Consider the following 20690-nt stretch of genomic DNA (forward strand, 5'->3'; position numbering starts at 1 on the left):
TTCCTCTCGACACTGTCCCACATAATTTTATTTTTTCCTACTAATCATCCTTGAAGAATTCGTCCTTTAACTATATTATGGTATGGCTAAAGGAGGTAAACAAAATACATTTTAACCAGAATAACTTAAAAATGCAGAAATAGAGACTATTTGTATTTTAATGGATGTTGTATTTTGCAATTTTGTTATTACTATAAGTGTAGGAGAGGGTGTGGTGGTGGGGGATCATTGGGACAAGAAGGGTGTTAGTGTGCGCCTCGGGCTAGCTTCCATGCGCCTTCCCTGCCACTAATGCGATGCTCCTCTGTCATCTTTCACTGTTGACGGAATGTATCTGTGTCAGTTTCTATTCACAGCACAGACAGGTGTGAGGTGGACGCAAACAAGTCGGAAAATACTCATGTCACTCACCATTGCCACTTGAGGTTGAGGATCTAGGCACCTGTGAAGGCGTGAGAGGCTGTAAGATGTCTGAGGACCACGGGAGCTTGACGCTTAGTGACGAGGACAGTGAGGAAGACCTCCACTACCTCCATTACGCCCATGCCAGGCAACCCACTGAACTGCAGGTGAGCCATGCCAGCCTCCGCCCACCCCGCGTGACACTTGGCCACCCTGCATGACACCTCTTCATAAACTGCTCTATACAGCAATGGTCTTGCTTCAGTCAGAGTCTTACGTTTCATTCCCGAAGGTTCAAGGAGTTGGGTACTGTTCCTTGGCTCTGGTTCTCATCCCAGTTGTTAGTGTGGCTTCTTATGCACTGGTTGACTTATGGGCGACGATTCATATGCACTTCCAAGCACTATATAACCACTCTGGCTTAGCATTTTTGTATAACCTTGCCTTGCCTGCATGAGACTTGGGTCTGATATACATTTCAATTGGGAAGTGTCATCCCCAGCTTCCATATCAAACAAGATTTCAACAATAGTCAACTATTGTGTACTTTCCTAATGTTGAGTCATGCATTATTAACTATGAATACATAGAAAAAAAGTGTTTGAATAAAATCCAACGATTGAACTTTGTTGTATTGTTTACCTGTAGTTGTTTTCAAATTCAAATGTTTATTCAGGTAAAGTACATACATACAAGGGGTGATACAAATATGGCTGAATTTATAGATAGAGCTAGTACATGCAATGCATTTTGTGAGAGCTGTTCATCGAGCCCAGCCTGTGGCTAATCTTCTCTAGTGTTAACTGATTTATAATACACAAAATCATATTCTGGCCATCATAGCTAATGATGGGTTGAGAGTCATTTTGACTATGTCCTGTTTTTCACTAGTTGGTTCGCTCCGCCTGGAGAAATGTTTTACCTCGCCTCTATTTAGTTTGTGGCTTATGTATCATTCTCACTAGTAAATCATACATTTATCAGATCACAAAATACATAAATACTGTATGGTGACTTTTATGTAATTTAATTGGAGGAGTATTATTATTAAAGAGAAACAAAGTACAGTAGATGGTAACTTGAAGGGATGAGCATGGTTTCATTTCAAGAGTTCTGACAACTTGTGACACATCATAGACTGCCTTACATGTAGGATATATTATACATTCATCTACTGTAATTGTTGTCCTCAGAATTATCCTTTTAGCCAGAGCGTTGGACTAAGAAGTCTAATGTCAGGATTTCCTGAGCTTTATACAGCCCCCTAATAGAAATAGAAAATAGACAATTAGGTAGACAATGTCATGTTGGACTATATACCTAACAACTGCACCAGTAATGTAATGCATCAGCAACCTGCATTAAAGTATGTTAATGACAGTATTTACTGCATTTAAAGGGATTCAGTCCACATCATACAGGAGATAGTAACATTTTGCTGTTTCTTTCAATTCAATTATTACTTTGAATTTGTGTTTTAATTATAGAAGAATGTTCCTTCTGATGGTCATTCAGGACTAGATTGATAATTTTCCACTAGCTTTCCTTACCTCATAAATAACCTGGCATGGTTTTTTGGAGAGAAATGCATTGCATTGAGATCATAAGGTCGTACACTGTAATGAACCTGGTTGAAAACTGCAATGTTGCTAGAAGAGTAGGATACTGTATTATCGAAGGGCTTGATCAAATGACCTTCTCGGTAAGAAGTTTTTCTGTTACTCATATTTCTTATTTGTTCATATCTTCAACGTAGGGAAATGCTAAGTATTAGTGTGATACAGTACATGTATTAAGGAAGCTACTAACATCTTCGTATTGTTGATAATTAATAACCTATATGATGTACCTCTTTTGTAAAAATTAAATAATTTGCTTGACTTATGTCTGATGCAGGGACAAATAATTTTAATTTGGATGATTGGGTCCTAGAGAGAGTGGTAAGTGCTCCCACCATCTTTATTATAATTTTATTTCAAAATTTTAAACTAGCTTTGGTTGGCCTAAACAACTTGAATCTGTGTTTACAGGCTTCACTGAGTGTCAGGAGTGTATCCTTGAAAACATGAAGTGGAACAGGTGCAGGTGGTGGAAGAACAGCTTTTATTCGTGAAAGGACTGTTTTAGCCAGATTGAGCCTCTGAGGAATTTAGTTAATACAGGTCAAGCTATATAATAGATTCAGTTTAATTAAGTTTTCTGCAGTTTTTGCTTTTTAATTTTTAACATATTGTTTGTACTATGCACAATAAAAAGGATTATTTGTTTCTTGTTTTAGAAGCATATGAGTGACTTGAGCAACAAATGCCTTTTTATGCAAAGCTATGTACAGTATTTTATATGCAGAGGTGGCCTAATCACCCTAAACCATTAGAAATAGGCCACCATAATAATTTGCATGGCAAATGTTTAATGATTCGTCTAAACTGCCACAACATATATATTGCAATAGCATAGATCTGCACAGTGCTATAACTATAATAAAATCTAATTACTGTATTTAAAGTCCACTATTTCATGTACAGCACCTTAAAAAAATCTCCAAATCTGGGACCAAATTACCTCATCTCACAATAAATACTTATAGAAAACCGTATATATATATATACCTGCACTTAGGCATGTGTGCATTGATATGTATTGTGAGCAAAATAAATGGAAAAATGTGATTAATGGAAAAAAAAAATATATATATAAGGCATACACAAACTGTGAATGCATACACATACTGTGTGTGTGGAAGAAACAAAATTTTTTCAATTGTATGCATGTTTCTGGAGGTTGACTTTGAAATTGCGATGTAAACAAAAAACATGTCACTACATGTTATCAGTGCATGAGTCTATAAATACTGTTTTTATTTGGAAGTAAGCATTAAGACTGAAGATGGTAACCAATTGCTCTTCACAATTGCAAATATTTTTTTTTAACTTGCTTTCTGGCTACAACCCGTCCTCAGACCAAGTCCATTCCATCCAGAGCTCGACCCCAAAGACAGTCAACAATTTTAACATGCTTTTCATTCAAAATAGGAATTGTCTCAAATATAAATTAATGTTGTTATATATTAGCATACTATACAGATTTAGGCATTGGTTAGGTTAGGTTACGTGTTTAGGTTCTGTTGGCGATTATTTGTATTTGTAGTACGTGGGTGAAGCATTTACAGCGTTGTGGTTTAAACAAAAGTGGTCAGCAAAGCACATGTTTTGGAAGTGTTCGGACGTCATCAGTTGTGAGTCGTGTGTAAAAGGTTTTTCCTTCATAAATGGGGTTTGGCGGGTGATTGGAATGGACTTTGGCCTTTGTTTAAGAGGACAGGCTACTGGCTAACATATAGGAATTTAACACAGTATTATTTTTGTTACGTTAAATGTGCATTTTCATTTTTCTTCTAAGCCTTTAGGCCTTTTTTTAACATTGCTTTTACATTAATGCTGTTTTAGCCATTCCATATACTGTATTCCTGTGTATTTCATATTTTAAAAGTACTGTATGGCCCACTTACATCTGGTCATTTTGATACAGTACTGTGATTCAAAATATTTACAGAATGTTTTAAGTTACCTGTATACAGTACTATAATATTTGCCTTTTCATAGTTATGAAAAACATGCTCTATATTATTTGTAATATTCAGTAATTTTATTTCCAATTCAATAATGAACAGAATTATCAGTGTAATATAATTTCACTCATCTGTGTCATCATTCCAACATGCCATTATCCACGTGTACACTTACCCTATTTCTCCGCTATGGCCATAAATTATCACTCCTCCTCCAGTCTCTGGATGCCGCACCATCAATAGTAATTATATACTTTTTCCTAACATGTTGAACTCTGTTCATTCTTCTCATTTCAAAGCACATTAAAAAATCAATTTTGCCACTTAACCCCACTAATGGGGCAGTGGTGACACATATTGGTAACTTGTACAACAACTGACTGTTAAAAAAGAAAAGAAAATAGTAAAAAAGCTATTAGTTAAAGAAATACAAATAAAATTGTTTGGGGGAGGCACATTAACTATACAATCTATGCAATTTAATAACCAATTTATTACATATAGTACTGTATTTTCAACATAAATTATTATAATGATACACAGTACACTACTAATTTGTACACTTGCCAAATAGTTGCTCTATCCTAATGTATGGTATGTATGATTCATACCAGTCCATTAAAAATAATTGGTTGAATCCTTCAGCACCTTTGAAACACTGTACAGTATTTTCAAACTTCTAAAGGCTCCTGCTTTCTCTGAACAGTACAGTATTTCAGAATTTTACCCTGATTTCTCGGCCTATCTTTCTCTGTCTTTGTTTAAATTATTTCATAGATATTTTAATGTTAAAATGTATGCTTAGCTTCTGTACATTATTTATATCATGCACTGAAGTCTCTCTTCTGCAAAATATCACATATATATATCTTTATCTTCTTTCACTACTGTATTATATTTTATCAGATTTATTCATAATAACTGGACCTCCTCTTGTTGTTTTGCACATGAGAGCAGTCATCAGTGCTTATTTCCATGCTTAAGTTACAAGCTGTGATCCAGTTAACTGATTTGTCGGTACGTAATATTCAACAGTTACTCAATTATATTAGCAAATTAAAATAAAACTATGTCAGTCAAGTTTTAATAATATGCAATAGTTAACTTTTAAAATTGTTACAGGGCACTGTATCAAAATGGACAAACTATATCCATGGATGGCAAAATCGATATATGGTGCTGAAAGATGGCACCATGAGTTACTACAGGAATCACGACGAAACACCATTTGGTTGTCGAGGTTCCATAAGTGTTCAGAAAGCCCATGTCAAGGTAAGTTGCATTAAATAGGAAACTGTTATATTGTTTAAGGTTTTATCTTGTTACATGTAGCACAGTATAATACATTACTGTAGTAACTTATTGGCTTTAGAGTTTATCTAGAGTTAGTCTTAGGGCAGTGAGAGTTTAACAGACTTCAAAAATGTACGAATGAGATATTTCTGCACAATAAAATTGCAGGAGCATGGTGTACTGTATCAAAGAAAATATTGAGACTCCATGGCGCAGTATGTTACGAACCCTTTGTAACCGGGTTCTCTTTAAACTCTATGATCCTGCTCAAGTTCAGAGGACCTTAACCTTGGTGGGAATATAGTGTAATGTTTAAGGTAAATAAAAATAATAGCACTCAAAAGTACCAGTTATTATCACCAATTATATTTACAAGTCTCTATGTCAGGTCATCCAGAGCAGCATCACTAGCCCTCATGCTAGCTAGCTTCACAGATGATGGACACTATATGCCTCTGACGAGGTTTTCAATGCGCCACTAGCCCTTACGCTAGCTGCAATTATGGAGACGTCTTCAAATGCTTCCTCTCCTTAGCGCACTTGCTAGTACGCTCAACCAGCAAAGTCCACAGCGCTCAAGTAGCCTACACTGGCTAGCACCTTCAGGTTGACCTAAGTACTCCTCCACTCTCCTAGCTTCATTGACTTACATTGCCTGTCCCTGGTGTTACGGAAAAAGTGGATGAATGGAGCAGTGGCTATTCTGGCTGGTGTAATGCCAATAACATTAAATAAAAAAAGTATAACAAAGTAAATAAAACTGCTTCCGAGCTCTTGACGGTGTGAGAGCTGCGGAATAAAGTGCAAAGAATGAAAAACTTTAAATACTTACTAAAAAATGACTAACAAATAAAACAAATCCTCTATGATACTTGATGTTACACAAACAAAAATGCAAGAGAAACAAGCATGTGACAGTTACGTTAATATTAAAGAAAAGGTGCACAACAAATATATGCAATAGCTGCTGGAGACTACCGACATCCAGGGGGAGCGAGAGTAGATCTTGCAGCTTGGAGCACTGAAGGGTATTCTGAGGTCTAGCTGGTGGTGAGCTGCTACACGGCTGAGCCCGTGTAGGTGGCGCTGAAGTGCAGGTAATTGCTAGCCGGCAGTCTCAAACGAGCCAGTAGGCTTGTTGACCAGCGAGTGGAGCTGGCCCCCAGACAGCAGGTGAGCAGGTATGTCAGATACTTGAGGGGGGTGGGTTTTGGTGGTGTCTGTCTAGACATAGCTTCTGAGCATGTATTGTTGTCTGATCTTGATGTTAATTTCTTACACTTGAGTAGGCAGATATGCTGTTGAATAGGTGGTAAAGGAATGGGCAGAATCTCCTTGCCTAAGCAAGGAATTTCCGTAACACTGGTTACTCGTCATCTTCCAGCACAGCAGACTAGAAGATGGGGAAACTAAAATTAATGGGAGGGTTAACTGTTATAGTTCGACACCTGGATTGTAGACGGCGCTGAGGCCCGTCACACAGTGGTAAAGCACTTGGCGAGTGCTTTAGCCTGGGTACGTATACTGGCCAGGGAGGATTGACTGGGTGCCAATCCTTAACTGTCGCCTCTGTTTACCCAGCAGTGAATGGGTACCTGGTTAAGCGATTTGGTGGGTCGTATTCCGGGGAAAATTATGATTGAGGAGGACCTGCCCAAAATTCTATGGGTGCTAGCGGCTTTACAAGAATGTAAGAACTCTTGTATACAGTTTATAAATAAATAAAATAAAAGTCCGTGGTGAGTGTGCCTAGGGAGTCTAGGGAGGTGTTTCATCCCATTCCATCCCATCAATATTTGTTCATGTGTTCTTGATTGTTTCATTTGCCATTCAATTTGGTGAAATTTATTTGTAATTACAAATTTATTTGTAATTATGTATTTGTCACTCTACAATGGGCATATTTGAAGGCATCTAGTTACAAGAACACACACACAGCTGGAATTCAGGAGAGGAACTGTAAGAAACAGTGCTCTCCAGCTTTTTGGATTAACAAATCTATAAAGTAGTGGTACAGTAGATTACCCTGATTGATCAACCAATCAGGGTAATCAACTTCTACACTGTAATATTGTAATAGAGTACATTTATTGAATATTGGATTTTTTTAAATTATGCCTGTGCTTTTTTGGTGTCATGATCCAATTAAAAGGGGTACAAGTGAGTTGAATGTCTAAACTAGCTGAGGGAGTTTAATTGCATTGCTCTTGCATAGTGTGTAATTACCTAAGTAATTACCTAAGTGTAGTTGTGTCCCGTCTCCCCAGCACACTTTTCATATAACGCTTTGAAATTACTGACGGTTTTGGCCTCCACCACCTTCTCACCTAAGTTGTTCCAATCATCTACCACTCTGTTTACAAAAGTGAATTTTCTTATATTTCTCTGGCAGCTTTGTTTTGTTAGTTTAAATCTATGTCCTCTTATTTTTGAAGCTCCAGGTCTCAGGAATTCTTCCTTATCAATTTTATTGATTCCTATTACTATTTTGTACGCAGTGATCATATCGCCTCTCTTTCTTCTATCTTCTAGTGTTTGCATATTTAATGCCTTTAATCTCTCCTTGAAGATCTTTTGTCCTTCAGTTCTGGGAGCCACTAAGTGGCATGTCTTTGCACCTTTTCCAGTTTGTTGATGTCCTTAAGATATGGGCACCATACAACGACTGCATATTCCAGCTTTGGTCTAACAAAAGTTGTGAACAATTTCTTTAGTATTTCTCCATCCATGTATTTAAAAGCAATTCTGAAGTTAGAAAGTGTAGCGCACACACGTTGTTCTTAATGTGGTTCTCAGGTGACGGTTTTCTATCTAGAACCACCCCTAGAGCTCTTTCTTTGTCAGAATTTTTTAAAGATTTTTCACATAATTTATAGGTTGTGTGGGGTCCATGTTCTCCAATTCCACATTTTATAACATGGCATTTATTCACATTAAATTCCACTTGCCAAGTGGTGCTCCATATACTTGTTTTGTCCAGGTCTTCTTGAAGGGCATGACAATCATCTAAGTTTCTTATCTTCCCTATTATCTTAGCATCATCAGCAAACATGTTCATATAATTATGTATTCCATCTGATAGATCGTTTATGTAGACAATGAACATTACCGGTGCAAGAACTGAACCCCCTGAGGTATTCCACTTGTGACATTCCTCTTATCCGATACATTGCCTCTGATTACGGCCTTCATTTTTCTATTAGGAAAAATGTTTCATCCATGTTAGAAGCTTACCTGTCACCCCTCCAATATGTTCCAGTTTCCAGAACAACCTCTTATGTGGGACTGTCAAAAGCCTTTTTTTTTGGGTCCAGATAGATGCAGTCAGCCCAACCATCTCTTTCCTGTAATATCTCTGTGGCTCGATCATAGAAACTTGAGTAAATTCACTACACAGGATCTTCCAGATCGAAAATCATACTGTCTGTCTGATATTATATCGTTTTTCTCCAAGTGTTCTACCCATTTGGTTTTGACTATTTTTCCAATATTTTGACTATTACACTTGTTAATGATACAGGTCCATAATTGAGGAGGGTCTTCCCTGCTGCCACTTTTGTAGATTGCAACTTTGTTAGCCAATGTGTGTGTGTGTGGGGGGGGGGGGGGGGGGAGTTGGTGTTTATGACTGGTGATGTGGTAGGTGTTGTCTGGACAAAAGAGGGGGGGGGGGTTAGTGGAGGGGGGAGGGGCAGTGTTTTGAGTGTTGGTGGCTGGGTGTTTGTGGTCATTACTAGATCCTTAAATATTTGGTTCACATTAAAGGTGCACATTGTTAAGGCTTGGAATGAAAAATAGGAAACTTAGAATAAACAGCAAAGATGAAAATTTGATTTTTCATGGTTTATTGTGTAATTATTGAAGTATATGTGCTATATTTCATCCACTGTGAATGGTAATGAAATAATGTTTACACATAGTTGCAGACACCTGACTTAGTGTTGGTGCTTCTCACATGACATGTGGAACTTGAAACATGTGACCATGACTTAGCTCCTACAGTTTCCAAGTCAGCTGCACACTGTATAATACTGTATATATAATTAGTTCAGATGCTAGTTTCACTGTTGTTACAATGTCAATGCATAACTAATGTGGGAGATTTAATTAATTTCAACCTAGATTCCTATTGTACAGTACTGCACTTGAAAAAAAAATTATGATTTGAAACAAGGATACTCTGATGAAAGAGTTGCCAGTCATGATTTTTGTTATCTGGTTTGACTGAAGGATATTGTTGAGGGTAAGTGAATCATATGGTTTTGTGTGAAGGGTTGATTGTGAAATGCTGGTTTAAGTACAGTGATGTATCATTTGCAGTTTTGGTCCATATTTTCTGATACAGATGTGAATGCCAGGTTTATTCTTTTATGATGTTTACTGAGTGAAACCTAATGTAGCATTCTCTTAGTGATACTTTTTTGCATGTCTTTTTTCATGGACACAGTTGTGACTTGGAAGTGAGACAATAGACACCTGCTTCAGGTCATTTATTTTTGTAAGTGAGAGTAACTTGCATTTTTTTATTTTTTTATCAAGATTTATTTACAGTAGTACTGTATAATGATATTTTTGCAATCCGTCTTGACTTCAGTCAATGCGTATTCATTCCTTAAACTGTGTAGATTTTCCCCTTTTTTAATGTCAACAAGTGGGTGATTAAGATGGTCAAACTAGAGTTATTTCATAATTGCTAGAATAGCTTTAGAAGTACAATTGGGTGATGTGAATGAAAGCATGTAGGATTAAAACTATTATAATTTAAAATAAATATTAAATTTAATACTATTTTATTATAAATTAAATTATTGGAGAGAGTCATTCACGCACTAATACTTCTTTAACCCTTCGGCTGCAAATCTCATCATATGATGAGGTTCTTAAATATGTTCACTGTGCATCACACCATATGATGAAGTAGGGAACTACCTAAAATTTAAGTCTTTTACATATGGCTCAGTGTCTTCCTCAGGCCAACAGGAACATGGCCCCATTTTGAAAAAAAAAAGTCTGAGTCCCTCACTTTCCTTCTAGGGCCTTAGTTAAAAAATGAGGACCATATCTGGCAAGATCACCATCCAGTGTGTGAACGTGCAAGGCGACCATACTAGGAGCCACTCAACTTTTTATCAATAGAAAATGAGTGATTGCCATTACATATTTCAGGCAAAATGTGTGCCATGTCCAAGTATGAGATTTAGGCTTGTATATATACGTACATATATATGTAAGCCATGTACCTTGGCTTATGAATGTCCCTCTACAAATTTTTCTGGTTACGAGCCCAATTTCTTTGTAAAATTTGATTCGGGTTACGAGCTTTGCTCCGAGTTATGTAGTTTGTTGATAAGCATATGGACGACCTAGCGCATGGTTCCTGGTGACACGGTCACCTGCACTTCAGTTTACCAGTGCCTCCTAATAAGTGACGATTGTGCTTGAATTCTTTGTAAAGAATGTGTTTTTCTGATTTTTGCATTTTGAACATAAAGGTAATTATTATATATCACACCATGGGTTCCAAGAAAGTCAGTGGTAAGGTGGCCTCTCCATTTACGAATTTAATCCGTTCTCAGAGATGGTTTGTAACCCAAAAATTTGCAACCCGAAACTAATTTTTCCATAACAAATACAGTAACGTAAATTGAATTAATTCGTTCCGCATTTCCAAAAATATTAACTTCAAAATGCATTTCAAACATAATAAACACAAATATTTAGTACTATAATATGTACAAGTTATAGCTTATCTTTATTGATGAGTCTTGTTGGCGTATGGAAGACGGTGAGGAGTGGGGGAGGAGGAACGGTGTTAGTGTTTGGAAGTGTGTACGAACAGACATGTATGAACAGACGTCGTCTTCCAAGTAAATCGTCGTACATCAAATCAAATTTTATGATGAATTTGACATCGTCAACCAAAAAATTTGTCATCTAGGGCAATCGTCAACTGAGGTTCCACTGTATACTGTATATATATATTTACATACAGTATATATATATTATTGAATATGACCGGATCGGTAAGAGTAATGGCTCTAACACGAATCTTTTCAATATTTCTGTTTTTCTTCACTGTCTTGGGAAGTCGAAAAATGAACTCTTCAAAGTTCATTTTCACACTTATTTTTGGTTTGACACCTAGGGATGAGTTTTGCAAAGTCACTCCTTACATTCTCAAAGACTGATTTACTATGCTTTTGCACAGGCTTATATTATCTTTAGGTGGAGTTGTACAGAACAAGTGGATGAATGGCATAACATAGGGGATATTGATAGGGTATTACATGCATCGATATAAACAGCTTATGTTCTTACGGTTGCTTGTGTTTCTAAGGCAGGGTCATGGGCTCCTGTCTCTGCGTTGGCTCGGGGTCTTGAAGTAGGTAGAATGTAATTATGTGTTAACTGTTTGTTGATTGCTGGTCTTGACTTTTTGATGTGTAGCGCCTCACTGATGTCCAGTCTTCTGCTGTAGTTATACCTGTCAATTTTTTCAGTGTTGCTTGTTAAGATATCTCTGGTGATGGTCTGGTTATGTGAGATGATCATATGCTCCTTGATGAAGCAACAGGGCTCCATCAAGGAGCCCAACCTACTTATGAAGAACTCTCCAGACAGCAAACAAAATGCTTTAAGAGAGAGACCAACGTCTTTTATGCCTTCACATGCCCACTTTGGGACTGTCAGCCCCAAATATCTCGGTTTATAGGCAAGACAACGCTTCTCTCTAGGTGATTAACAAATGGACAAGCAACAGGGCTCCATCAAGGAGCATATAATCTCCTCACACAACCAGACCATCACCAGAGACATCTTAATGCAATAATTTTGTGCAGCAGCAGCAGCTGTTAGATGATGAGAGTTCTCTTCAATTGATTAAGAAACTTCTGCTGCTAGCTCTGAAGAACATGATTTTTTTTTTTTTTTTTTGAGATATATACAAGAGTTGTTACATTCTTGTAATTAATAAATTGCTCATTAAGGAGAGAGCAGGAGAAACACCCTAGCAATATGGAAAATGGAGAAAGACTGGAAGTACAAGATTTAATCTTGCTATATTTAACATGTGTTTTGAGTTGAAAGCTGCTCCATTTACTGTTAGAATATTTTACACTAGAACACATCATTTCCTTACAAAGTGTAAGGAGTTTATTTGTGAAATGTGACAACAGAATTTGAACAAGACTGTAAGATAAGCAGATTTGGATTTTGTAAATACAGTATGTTTGTTTATTATTCATATACTGTACAGCATTTTAATACAATTTTTGTCCATTCTTTCTTCATAGAATATGGTAAATTTTGCAGTTCAGAATTTTGGCAGTTACATAAAATTAATTTACTGTTTAGCTGTAAACAAAATTAAGAGAGTGTGTGTGTCTGGTTCAGAAATTATTATTTTTTTTTACTGGTACTCACAGCCCCATGAAATAGACGAGTGTCGTTTTGATGTGTGTTTGAATGACTGCGTGTGGTACTTGCGGACCAACACTGAGGAGGAGAAGCACCAGTGGGTCGATGCCATTGAACAGCACAAGGTAAGAGGACTTCCTTAAATGTCACATTAATGAATGAATATGATAATGTTAATTACATACTATTTTATTAATATACGGTTCAATATATATAACTAATACTAGGGTCAGTTTTTGTTATGGTTAGAAAATATCATTGTACAGAATATATGGTAAATTAAAAGAAAATGAAAATCCAGTAGAAATTATTAAGATTTGGCAATTTATCTAGTTTTTTTAATATTGTTGTATGCTTTGTTGAAACATATTGTACACTGAAGATCATACATATTCTGTACAATATTTCCTACTAGTTAATACAGTATAAGCATCTTAACTAGTAGGAAAAGGAGTACACAAATTTTCTTTTATTTTCACTTCTGTTGCAAGTTGTGGGGAAATGAAATTAAATGATTAGGAAGGCCATATTTCTGTTTCCATGTTATTTTCTAAGACTAAGTATGTAGTGGGCCTATGTCAGAATGACCATGAATATTACTTCCCTCGAGTACCTGGAGAGCGAAGGTCTTCGGCGGCATGGCAGTACTATTTCGCTCACCTCCAATACCTTATCCACTACATCTGGCTCTTCACTTAAGAAATCAAAAGGTTAGTAACTATAAGGTCTGATGGCTCATATTATCTTCCTGCCATCAGATATAATATATTTAATATTAAAAATTATTCATAAAATAATTAACAATCATAATGCCTTATTGTTCCTTATATGGACCAATAGGACTTCTGCAGTGTCATATAATTGTGTGTTTTTGTTAAAAAGCTGCACTGTATGTGACTTATAATAATGATTATTTAATATTAATGCTCTCATATGCATATTACTTTCATTTGCTGTGTTGAAATGAAGTTGTATGCCAGATAAGGGTTTTTATGCATCATAGCATTATAAAGATAAACTAGCATTGTCTTTTCTTTTATATTCTCTGATATTTATGTTTCTAGGACTGAAAGAGAAACTGGCAGAACTGGAGACATACCGAGATATTTTGTTGCGTCAGATGGACACCTTGCAGTCGTATTTTGATGCTTGTGCTGAAACTGTCAAGGATGGAAAGACTACTGAACCCACATGTAAGTGTAGTTGTATTTACTAGACTTAGACATTATATAAGTACAGTGGAACCTTGAGTGATGAGTGACTCCAGTTATGAGCATTTCAAGTTACGAGCAAGCCACTCGCAGAAAATTTCTCGACTGACGAGCTATCGCTCGATTAATGCGAGTTCCTGCTGGTTCTCGGACACCTCCGCGACGACAGTGTTGTTGTTGTTTCACAAAACGAGTTTTCCACATGACGAGCTCGGTGCCGGAACGGATTAAATTCATTAATCGAGGCGCTACTGTACTATATTTGTAATGTAAGTACTTCATTGTCTTATTTTTCGTTCCTTTCATGATGTCCCTCCACTTCATTTTTAGTCGAATTTCCATACCCAAAGTTTAAGGCCATGGGACTCTTCCCTCTCCCTCTTCTTTCCCTATTTAATGTTTAATTTGATATTTTTGAACTCGCGTGTGGCTAGGATTTTTCGGAATGTATCCATCGTGGAAATGTTTCATGTGTTGGGGTTTATATTGAGATAACATGAGCATCACACCCACTCATGATGCAAAGGTTATTATTATTATGGAGGTCATATACACTTCACCCTCAAAAATCCTGTCCATTCAGTATATCTGAATAAATTGGATATCTGAATAATTACTTTTACACTATTTGCCTCCAAATTTTTCAGATTTTTCTTTTAGTAAATGGATATAATACATAGATCAGCATTCAGTATTTAGATACATGTATAACAAATAACAAATATATAAATAATTATTTTGAGTGCATAAAAAATAGTAATTAAAAAAGTACGAATTTGTTCACTTGCTGTTCTGAAGCACATGTTGATCTGGTAAGCTCTGGGGAGCCTCAGGGACTCGCCCAGAAAATGGCATTTCATTACATTTAATGCTGGTTTTATTTCTTTTAGAACTGTTGAGTATTATAATGAAAAATACTGTACAAGTGTTGAATAAATTAAATGTTACTCATGCTTGAAAAAATTTATCAAAGGTAATGGCCATGAACCAGAGCACGATGGCATGATAGAAGTAGGTGTGGCTGCTGAATGTGGCCTCGGAGAATCTCCTAATGCTGGGGGCAGGAAGTTTTCCCCTCTTCACCTTCCGCATTCTCATGTTAGTAAAGAAACTCTACAAAAACATGGGGCTTATGCATTGGATTTCCGTGGAGAAGCACTCACTTTCAAGGTAAGTTGGATGGTACAGTACATTAATTCATTTCTCAAGATGATAATTAGTTGTGTTGGCCAAAAAAATATTTAGTAAGACAATTGTGCGAGTACACACAAAGATTGCATTCTGATTGTCTGAAGGAAGAAATCAAGACGCATGGTTATATAAAGTAGATTTGACAATAATCCCTACATTAACTGCTTCTTCCCAGCCCAGTTTGTAACTGAAATGCTGAGCAATGATACATTTAATACACTTATAATTTTAATTCTGCAAAATATTGATATAGCATGTCTAAATTATCCTGTATATAAATTAGGGTAATATGGTGTTACTGTAGATCATAAACTTTTGTCACTCCTCTCTCTCTCTCTCTCTCTCTCTCTCTCTCTCTCTCTCTCTCTCTCTCTCTCTCTCTCTCTCTCTCTCTCTCTCTCTCTCTCTCTCTCTCTCTCTCTCTCTCTCTGCAATAGTCAAATTTTAACAATAGTCAACAGATACCCAGGGTCAAGCCTGGCCCCGGGGCGAGCTTGCGGAGTAGAAGAACTTCCAGAAACACATCCAGGCACATAACCGTTTCCTGAGTCATCAGACTTTCCCCAGGGCTTTGATTTTTTGTTTTTAAATCTTGTAATCTTTATCCAGACTTATGGCCTTCAGAACAGGAGTTAAGACCTAGTAGCTGCTGTTGTCTGATAGAGAAGAAAAGAGGTTTGCTAGTTATGTCCCTTATATTTATATAAAATGCTTTTTCTTACTAGAAATAAAAAAATGAAACTCAAATTAGTATAAGGGAAATGAGGGTAAATTAATGATGGTATTTTATGACTAAAATATTGTACATCAAATTCCTTGGATACTTATTGATTATATTGTGAATGATATTCTGTCTTTGAAAAACTTGTTATAATAAGTACTGTACTTAAACCACAAAGCTGCTTTGGATAGAAATGTGATACACTTTCTCCTCCTAAACTGGTATTTTTAATGGGTGAGATCAAAAGCTGAAATCTTTTCTTCCTAGAAAAAATACAATAAAAGTTTGAAAATCAAATACAGTACCTGCACTGTATTTATTTTTAAACCCCATTTAGGTATTGGGAAAGAGCTGGTGCAAAACTAGAATGAAATTGTTAATATAGTGCAGTATGTACATTCTCCATTTTAGGATTACTGTAAAAATGAATAGTTGCTAGTCGTGTTGGCTGAATTCTTCAAATAACAGTTTAAAGCATTTGTTCTAGGCAACAACAGCTGGTATCCTTACTACCTTAAGCCATTGTGTGGAAGTTATGAACCAGAGGGAAGAGTCTTTCAAGAGACGTTTAGAGCGTGAAGGAGAGAAGCACAGGCGACTAGAAGAGAAGTTGAAGCATGCTCTTGCTGATAATGTGAAAGAAATGCCAACTTCCAGAAGAATGGTAGTCATGGGAGGACCTGATTATGAGGTGTGTTTTATCTTTGCCTTTCTTGATAAAAGTACAACATTAGAAGCAGTAGTGATGAATATTTGTGTGAATATTTAGGTAATAAATTACATACTTAAGATGTCTTGGACTTATTAATGAGGTTTATCTTGATTTGAATAATTATTTGATTTCTAAGCAGGGTTTTGTTAAAGCTAGACTTAAGTGTTATTTACCTTTTGCCTAATCATGATGTACATCGTAAGATTAAATGAGTTACACTCATTTTTTATTGTAGGAAGGACCCCATAGTGTAATAGGAGAGGATGAGTTCTATGATGCTGTTGAATCAGCTCTGGACAAAATGGATGAGGAGGAGGAGTTCAGGGAACGTTTACGTCTGAAGCAATTAGCAACGCCTCAGAAACCTGCAGCCGCTCACCCTCTTTGGCCTCAAGTAAGTGTTAATTTTCTGTGGTAAAGATTTTAAGAAAATTGCAAAGAAAGTGTAGGTTTTTGTTAATTTTAGAATGTTCTGTTTTCAGTTGAATTATTAAACACTTTCTTTAGGCCATATTGAGGTCTTCATTTGGATCCTGGTCAAAAAATTTAATAATTTTTAAACACTGGAAAGTTCTTTTTTTTTTTTTTTTTTTTTTTTTTTAGCATGGGATCATTTCAAATTAACTTATAATTTTTCTCAGTAACTTAGCTTATTAGAGTCAAAATGCATTTGTTCACATATACATGTGCATATATATATATATATATATATATATATACCTAATTTAGCTATATATTTTACATGAAGCAAAATTATTGACCTTAAGAAGGATGCTTGTTTGTAAATAGCAGTTATGCTTTAGAAAACAAGTTTTTGTGTTTTAATAGTAATAGTAATTCAGACATTTTGCTTAATCATTATTTAACCTTTTTATGTATAACTGTTTAAGGCTATTTTCTGCCAATAAATTATCTACACTTTGGAATGGCACTTAAGATCTATATTTTTGCTCCTTCAGATTGAAAAACTGACACTGGAGCAGCTTGGCTATGCACAGCAAGGTGTGGAGGGTGGCATTTGGCAGATCTTTGCAGAAGAAGGGGAAATGAAGATGTATCGGCGAGAGTTGGAGGAAGATGGACTGGTTGTGGATCCATTGAAGGCTGTGCATCAAGTAAGAGGAGCTACAGCACACGAGATGGCTCACCATTTCTGGTCACCTGATGTTAGATTTGAATGGGATAGTAAGTATTTAGTGGTCAGCAAAATTGTTCCTCTTGTGAGGAATTGTGACTGTACATAACAAAAAGTTCGATACTTTCCTTTCAAATTCAGTAGTGTACAGTCGTTCCTAACTCCAAGGCATTATATTGGATTACGTTCTATCCAGAACTAGGGGAAAATCTGTAGGAGCCGTGATGAGGATTCGAACCTATGTGCTGGGTGATCCCAGGCACACGCTCCAGACAACTAGGCCACGATATGGCCAAAAGGATTGCAACCTGGGGTACTACTGCACCTACGAGGATTCCTGAGGCTTCCACTGAAGCCGAACCAGAGTTTTATACAATCCCCCCATGCACTCTGGCTCTGTCCTCTAGGAATGTTCTACCTCTGACACGCCTCTTTCATTACAGAGAGTAATCACACTAACGTGAAGCATCAGTGAGAAAATCCGTAGGAGCTGTGGTGAAGATTCGAACCTGTATGCTGGGTGTTCCTGGGCACATGCGCCAGACAGCTAGGCCATGACATGGTCAAAAGGATTGCAACATGGGGTACTACTGCACCCACAAGGATTCCCGAGTGGAAGCCTCGGGAATCCTTGCGCGTGCAGTAGTACACCAGGATGCAATCGTCTTGACCATGTCATGGGTTAGTTGTCTGGAGTGTGCGCCTGGGAACACCCAGCGCACAGGTTTGAATCCTCATCACGGCTCCTTCAGATTTTCTCATCACTGTATCACATTAGTATTATTACTCAGTGTATCCAGGACTAGCTGTAGGTACTGCCATCAGTGGGGGGAGGGGGCGGACATTGTATAATCATTTCTATTAATTTGTAATATTTTCTTTGTGACATTCAGTTAAAGGCAGTTATTAGGTCTAAATTTTGGGTAGTGTAAAGCATGAGTGGCTCCTGGTATGTACATTAAGGAATTAAAAGGAGACCACTGTTGTGAGACAAACAAAATCTCATTAATGTAGTCGGTAATTGATGACACTAGTTTGCATTCCATTGACAGTTGTTGATACCAGCAGTGTCATATATTTTGTTTTTGTACTTTTAAGTGCATACTGTTTCTACCTCTTTGCCCTTACTTCATTACACACAGAAATCACAATAACGTGATGCATCAATGAACAAATCCACAAGGGCTTGCCCTTGTGGATTTGTTCATTGATGCATCACGTTATTGTGATTTCTGTGTGTAATAGTAATGGGGTTTCCACATGCCTTGCAAAGTAGTAACACTGAGTCATCTGCAGGCATATGAATGATGAATCGAATCGCCTAGCTATGCAGTATTTTTAATTTTGATATTTATAAATCTCACTATTATTTACCTTTTATCTTCACTCGGCTACTTCTCAGCCTTGTGAAAGTAGGAAGTGGGTTAATAATGATGTATGTACATTGCTCTTTTTAAACATTGTTTGTTGTATGTAGAATTTTCTTGTGTTGTTTGGAAACATTATATATCTACAAGTTTACCTTCTCCATTTCAGCTAGTATTGAACAGATGACAGTCTTGGACAGGATATCAAATGATACGATAATTTTCTTGCAATTACACAAGAGAGTTTGGCCAACAGCACAGCGTGATGCTCTCTTTTGGTCACATATACGACAGATACCCTCCACAGATCCTGCCAATGGAAGTGCTCGTGATACATGGATCGTATGTAATCAATCCACAGAACATCCAGATGCCCCTGTAAGTAATATCTACTAATAGCTGAGGTAGAAAATGTATTATTTTAAGTGGATTATGAATTCAGTATGCTGTTATTGTAGGTTACAGTATTCAATGCTTGGTACTGTAAATTGGTATTGGTAATGTGTTGAACATGTTAGTGTATAGGTCTTGTCATTGTCTGCAGTCATGCAGGCAGATGAAGTTATAGAAATAAAAGGGGGTTTATTTGTGTATTTTCATGTTTTCAGTGAATCTTGTCTCATTTCTTAGAATTTTCTTAGAGAAATTAAATGTGAAATACAGTCAGACCAAGACAGCCAGAAGATAAATTTCACACAGGTCACAACTGTTTAAACATTCAGCTGTTGGTCTTTTCATTTCAATAAGTATATTGACCAAAATATTTTGTGATAGTGTGTTTGATGTTTTTTGCAGTACAGATTGTTGACTAAAATGTGTGAAATTCTTGTTGAGCTTTCTTATTATTACTAGGATGAAATGATGTGTGTTCTTTGGTACAGGATGTGTCGTGTTGTGTTAGGGAAGTTGTGGTTGCGTGATATACTATTGATGGTCACGGAGTTGGGAGTCGGGGCCAGCAGTTAGAGCTGCTGGCCCTAATTTCATGGTCAGGATAGGTACTTGGTTCTTTTGGTTCTTATTCATGGTCAGGGACAATCATTGGTGGCTAGAGGATGTACAGTACTTTGCTGTACTGAACCTTACTGATTGCCATGGGATGGACATTACTTGGCTCAATTGGCCTCTACTACAAATCCTTTTGTACTGTATTTTGTGATTTCATGATGTTTTTTATTATTACCACCATCTTGACAGTTTTCTTGGAGCTTGTTTTGCTATTTATTATGACTTCTTTTTTTTTTCTTGAAACAATAAAAAGTGAGTTTCTAAGTTTCTGTTTCCATGGTTAGGCTAAACAAATTCATCCAGAATATGTTTAAGGTTCTTAACATCCTTAGTTGTAGCTAATTGAAGAAGATGTGTCCAGTTTGGCTACTGTTTGGAGGATTTTGACTTTGGTCCAATGTTTTCGATGTGAGAAATAATTTGTAATTTATGTAGAAAAATGTGAGTTGTAATTTTGCAGCTTGCATAATAAAATGTTTCTGTATTTACAGAATGATGGAAAATGTGTTCGGGTTGACCTTACAGTTTGTTTCGTGTGTCAAACATTCATCGAACCTCCACCTGCTGAGGGTGAACCTGTGACACGAGACAATCTTTTGACAAAGATAACATACTGCTCTGTAGGTGAGTGTGGGTAACACCACAAATTTGAAATTGGGCTACCTT

The 20690-nt window shown here is 36.7% G+C and overlaps 1 protein-coding gene across 2 annotated transcripts in view; it reads left to right on the forward strand.

Annotated features, from left to right (window-relative positions):
* The first annotated feature begins 325 nt into the window (after positions 1-325).
* Positions 326-20690, forward strand: part of LOC123756751 (ceramide transfer protein) — a 34712-nt gene continuing 14347 nt past the window's right edge. Inside the window, exons 1-11 of one of the 2 annotated variants that reach the window (XM_045740048.2) lie at positions 326-569; positions 5093-5242; positions 12688-12804; positions 13290-13389; positions 13744-13872; positions 14864-15060; positions 16290-16493; positions 16750-16908; positions 17474-17699; positions 19186-19394; positions 20516-20648. In XM_045740048.2, the coding sequence (XP_045596004.2) occupies positions 468-569; positions 5093-5242; positions 12688-12804; positions 13290-13389; positions 13744-13872; positions 14864-15060; positions 16290-16493; positions 16750-16908; positions 17474-17699; positions 19186-19394; positions 20516-20648 (1726 nt within the window). In that variant the 5' untranslated portion in view covers positions 326-467. Of the gene's footprint in view, positions 570-4021; positions 4988-5092; positions 5243-12687; positions 12805-13289; positions 13390-13743; positions 13873-14863; positions 15061-16289; positions 16494-16749; positions 16909-17473; positions 17700-19185; positions 19395-20515; positions 20649-20690 lie in introns of those variants that run through there. The other variant, XM_069331839.1, reaches the window with a different exon arrangement.

The sequence above is a fragment of the Procambarus clarkii genome, chromosome 26, assembly GCF_040958095.1.
Source record: "Procambarus clarkii isolate CNS0578487 chromosome 26, FALCON_Pclarkii_2.0, whole genome shotgun sequence".
NCBI lineage: Eukaryota > Metazoa > Arthropoda > Malacostraca > Decapoda > Cambaridae > Procambarus > Procambarus clarkii.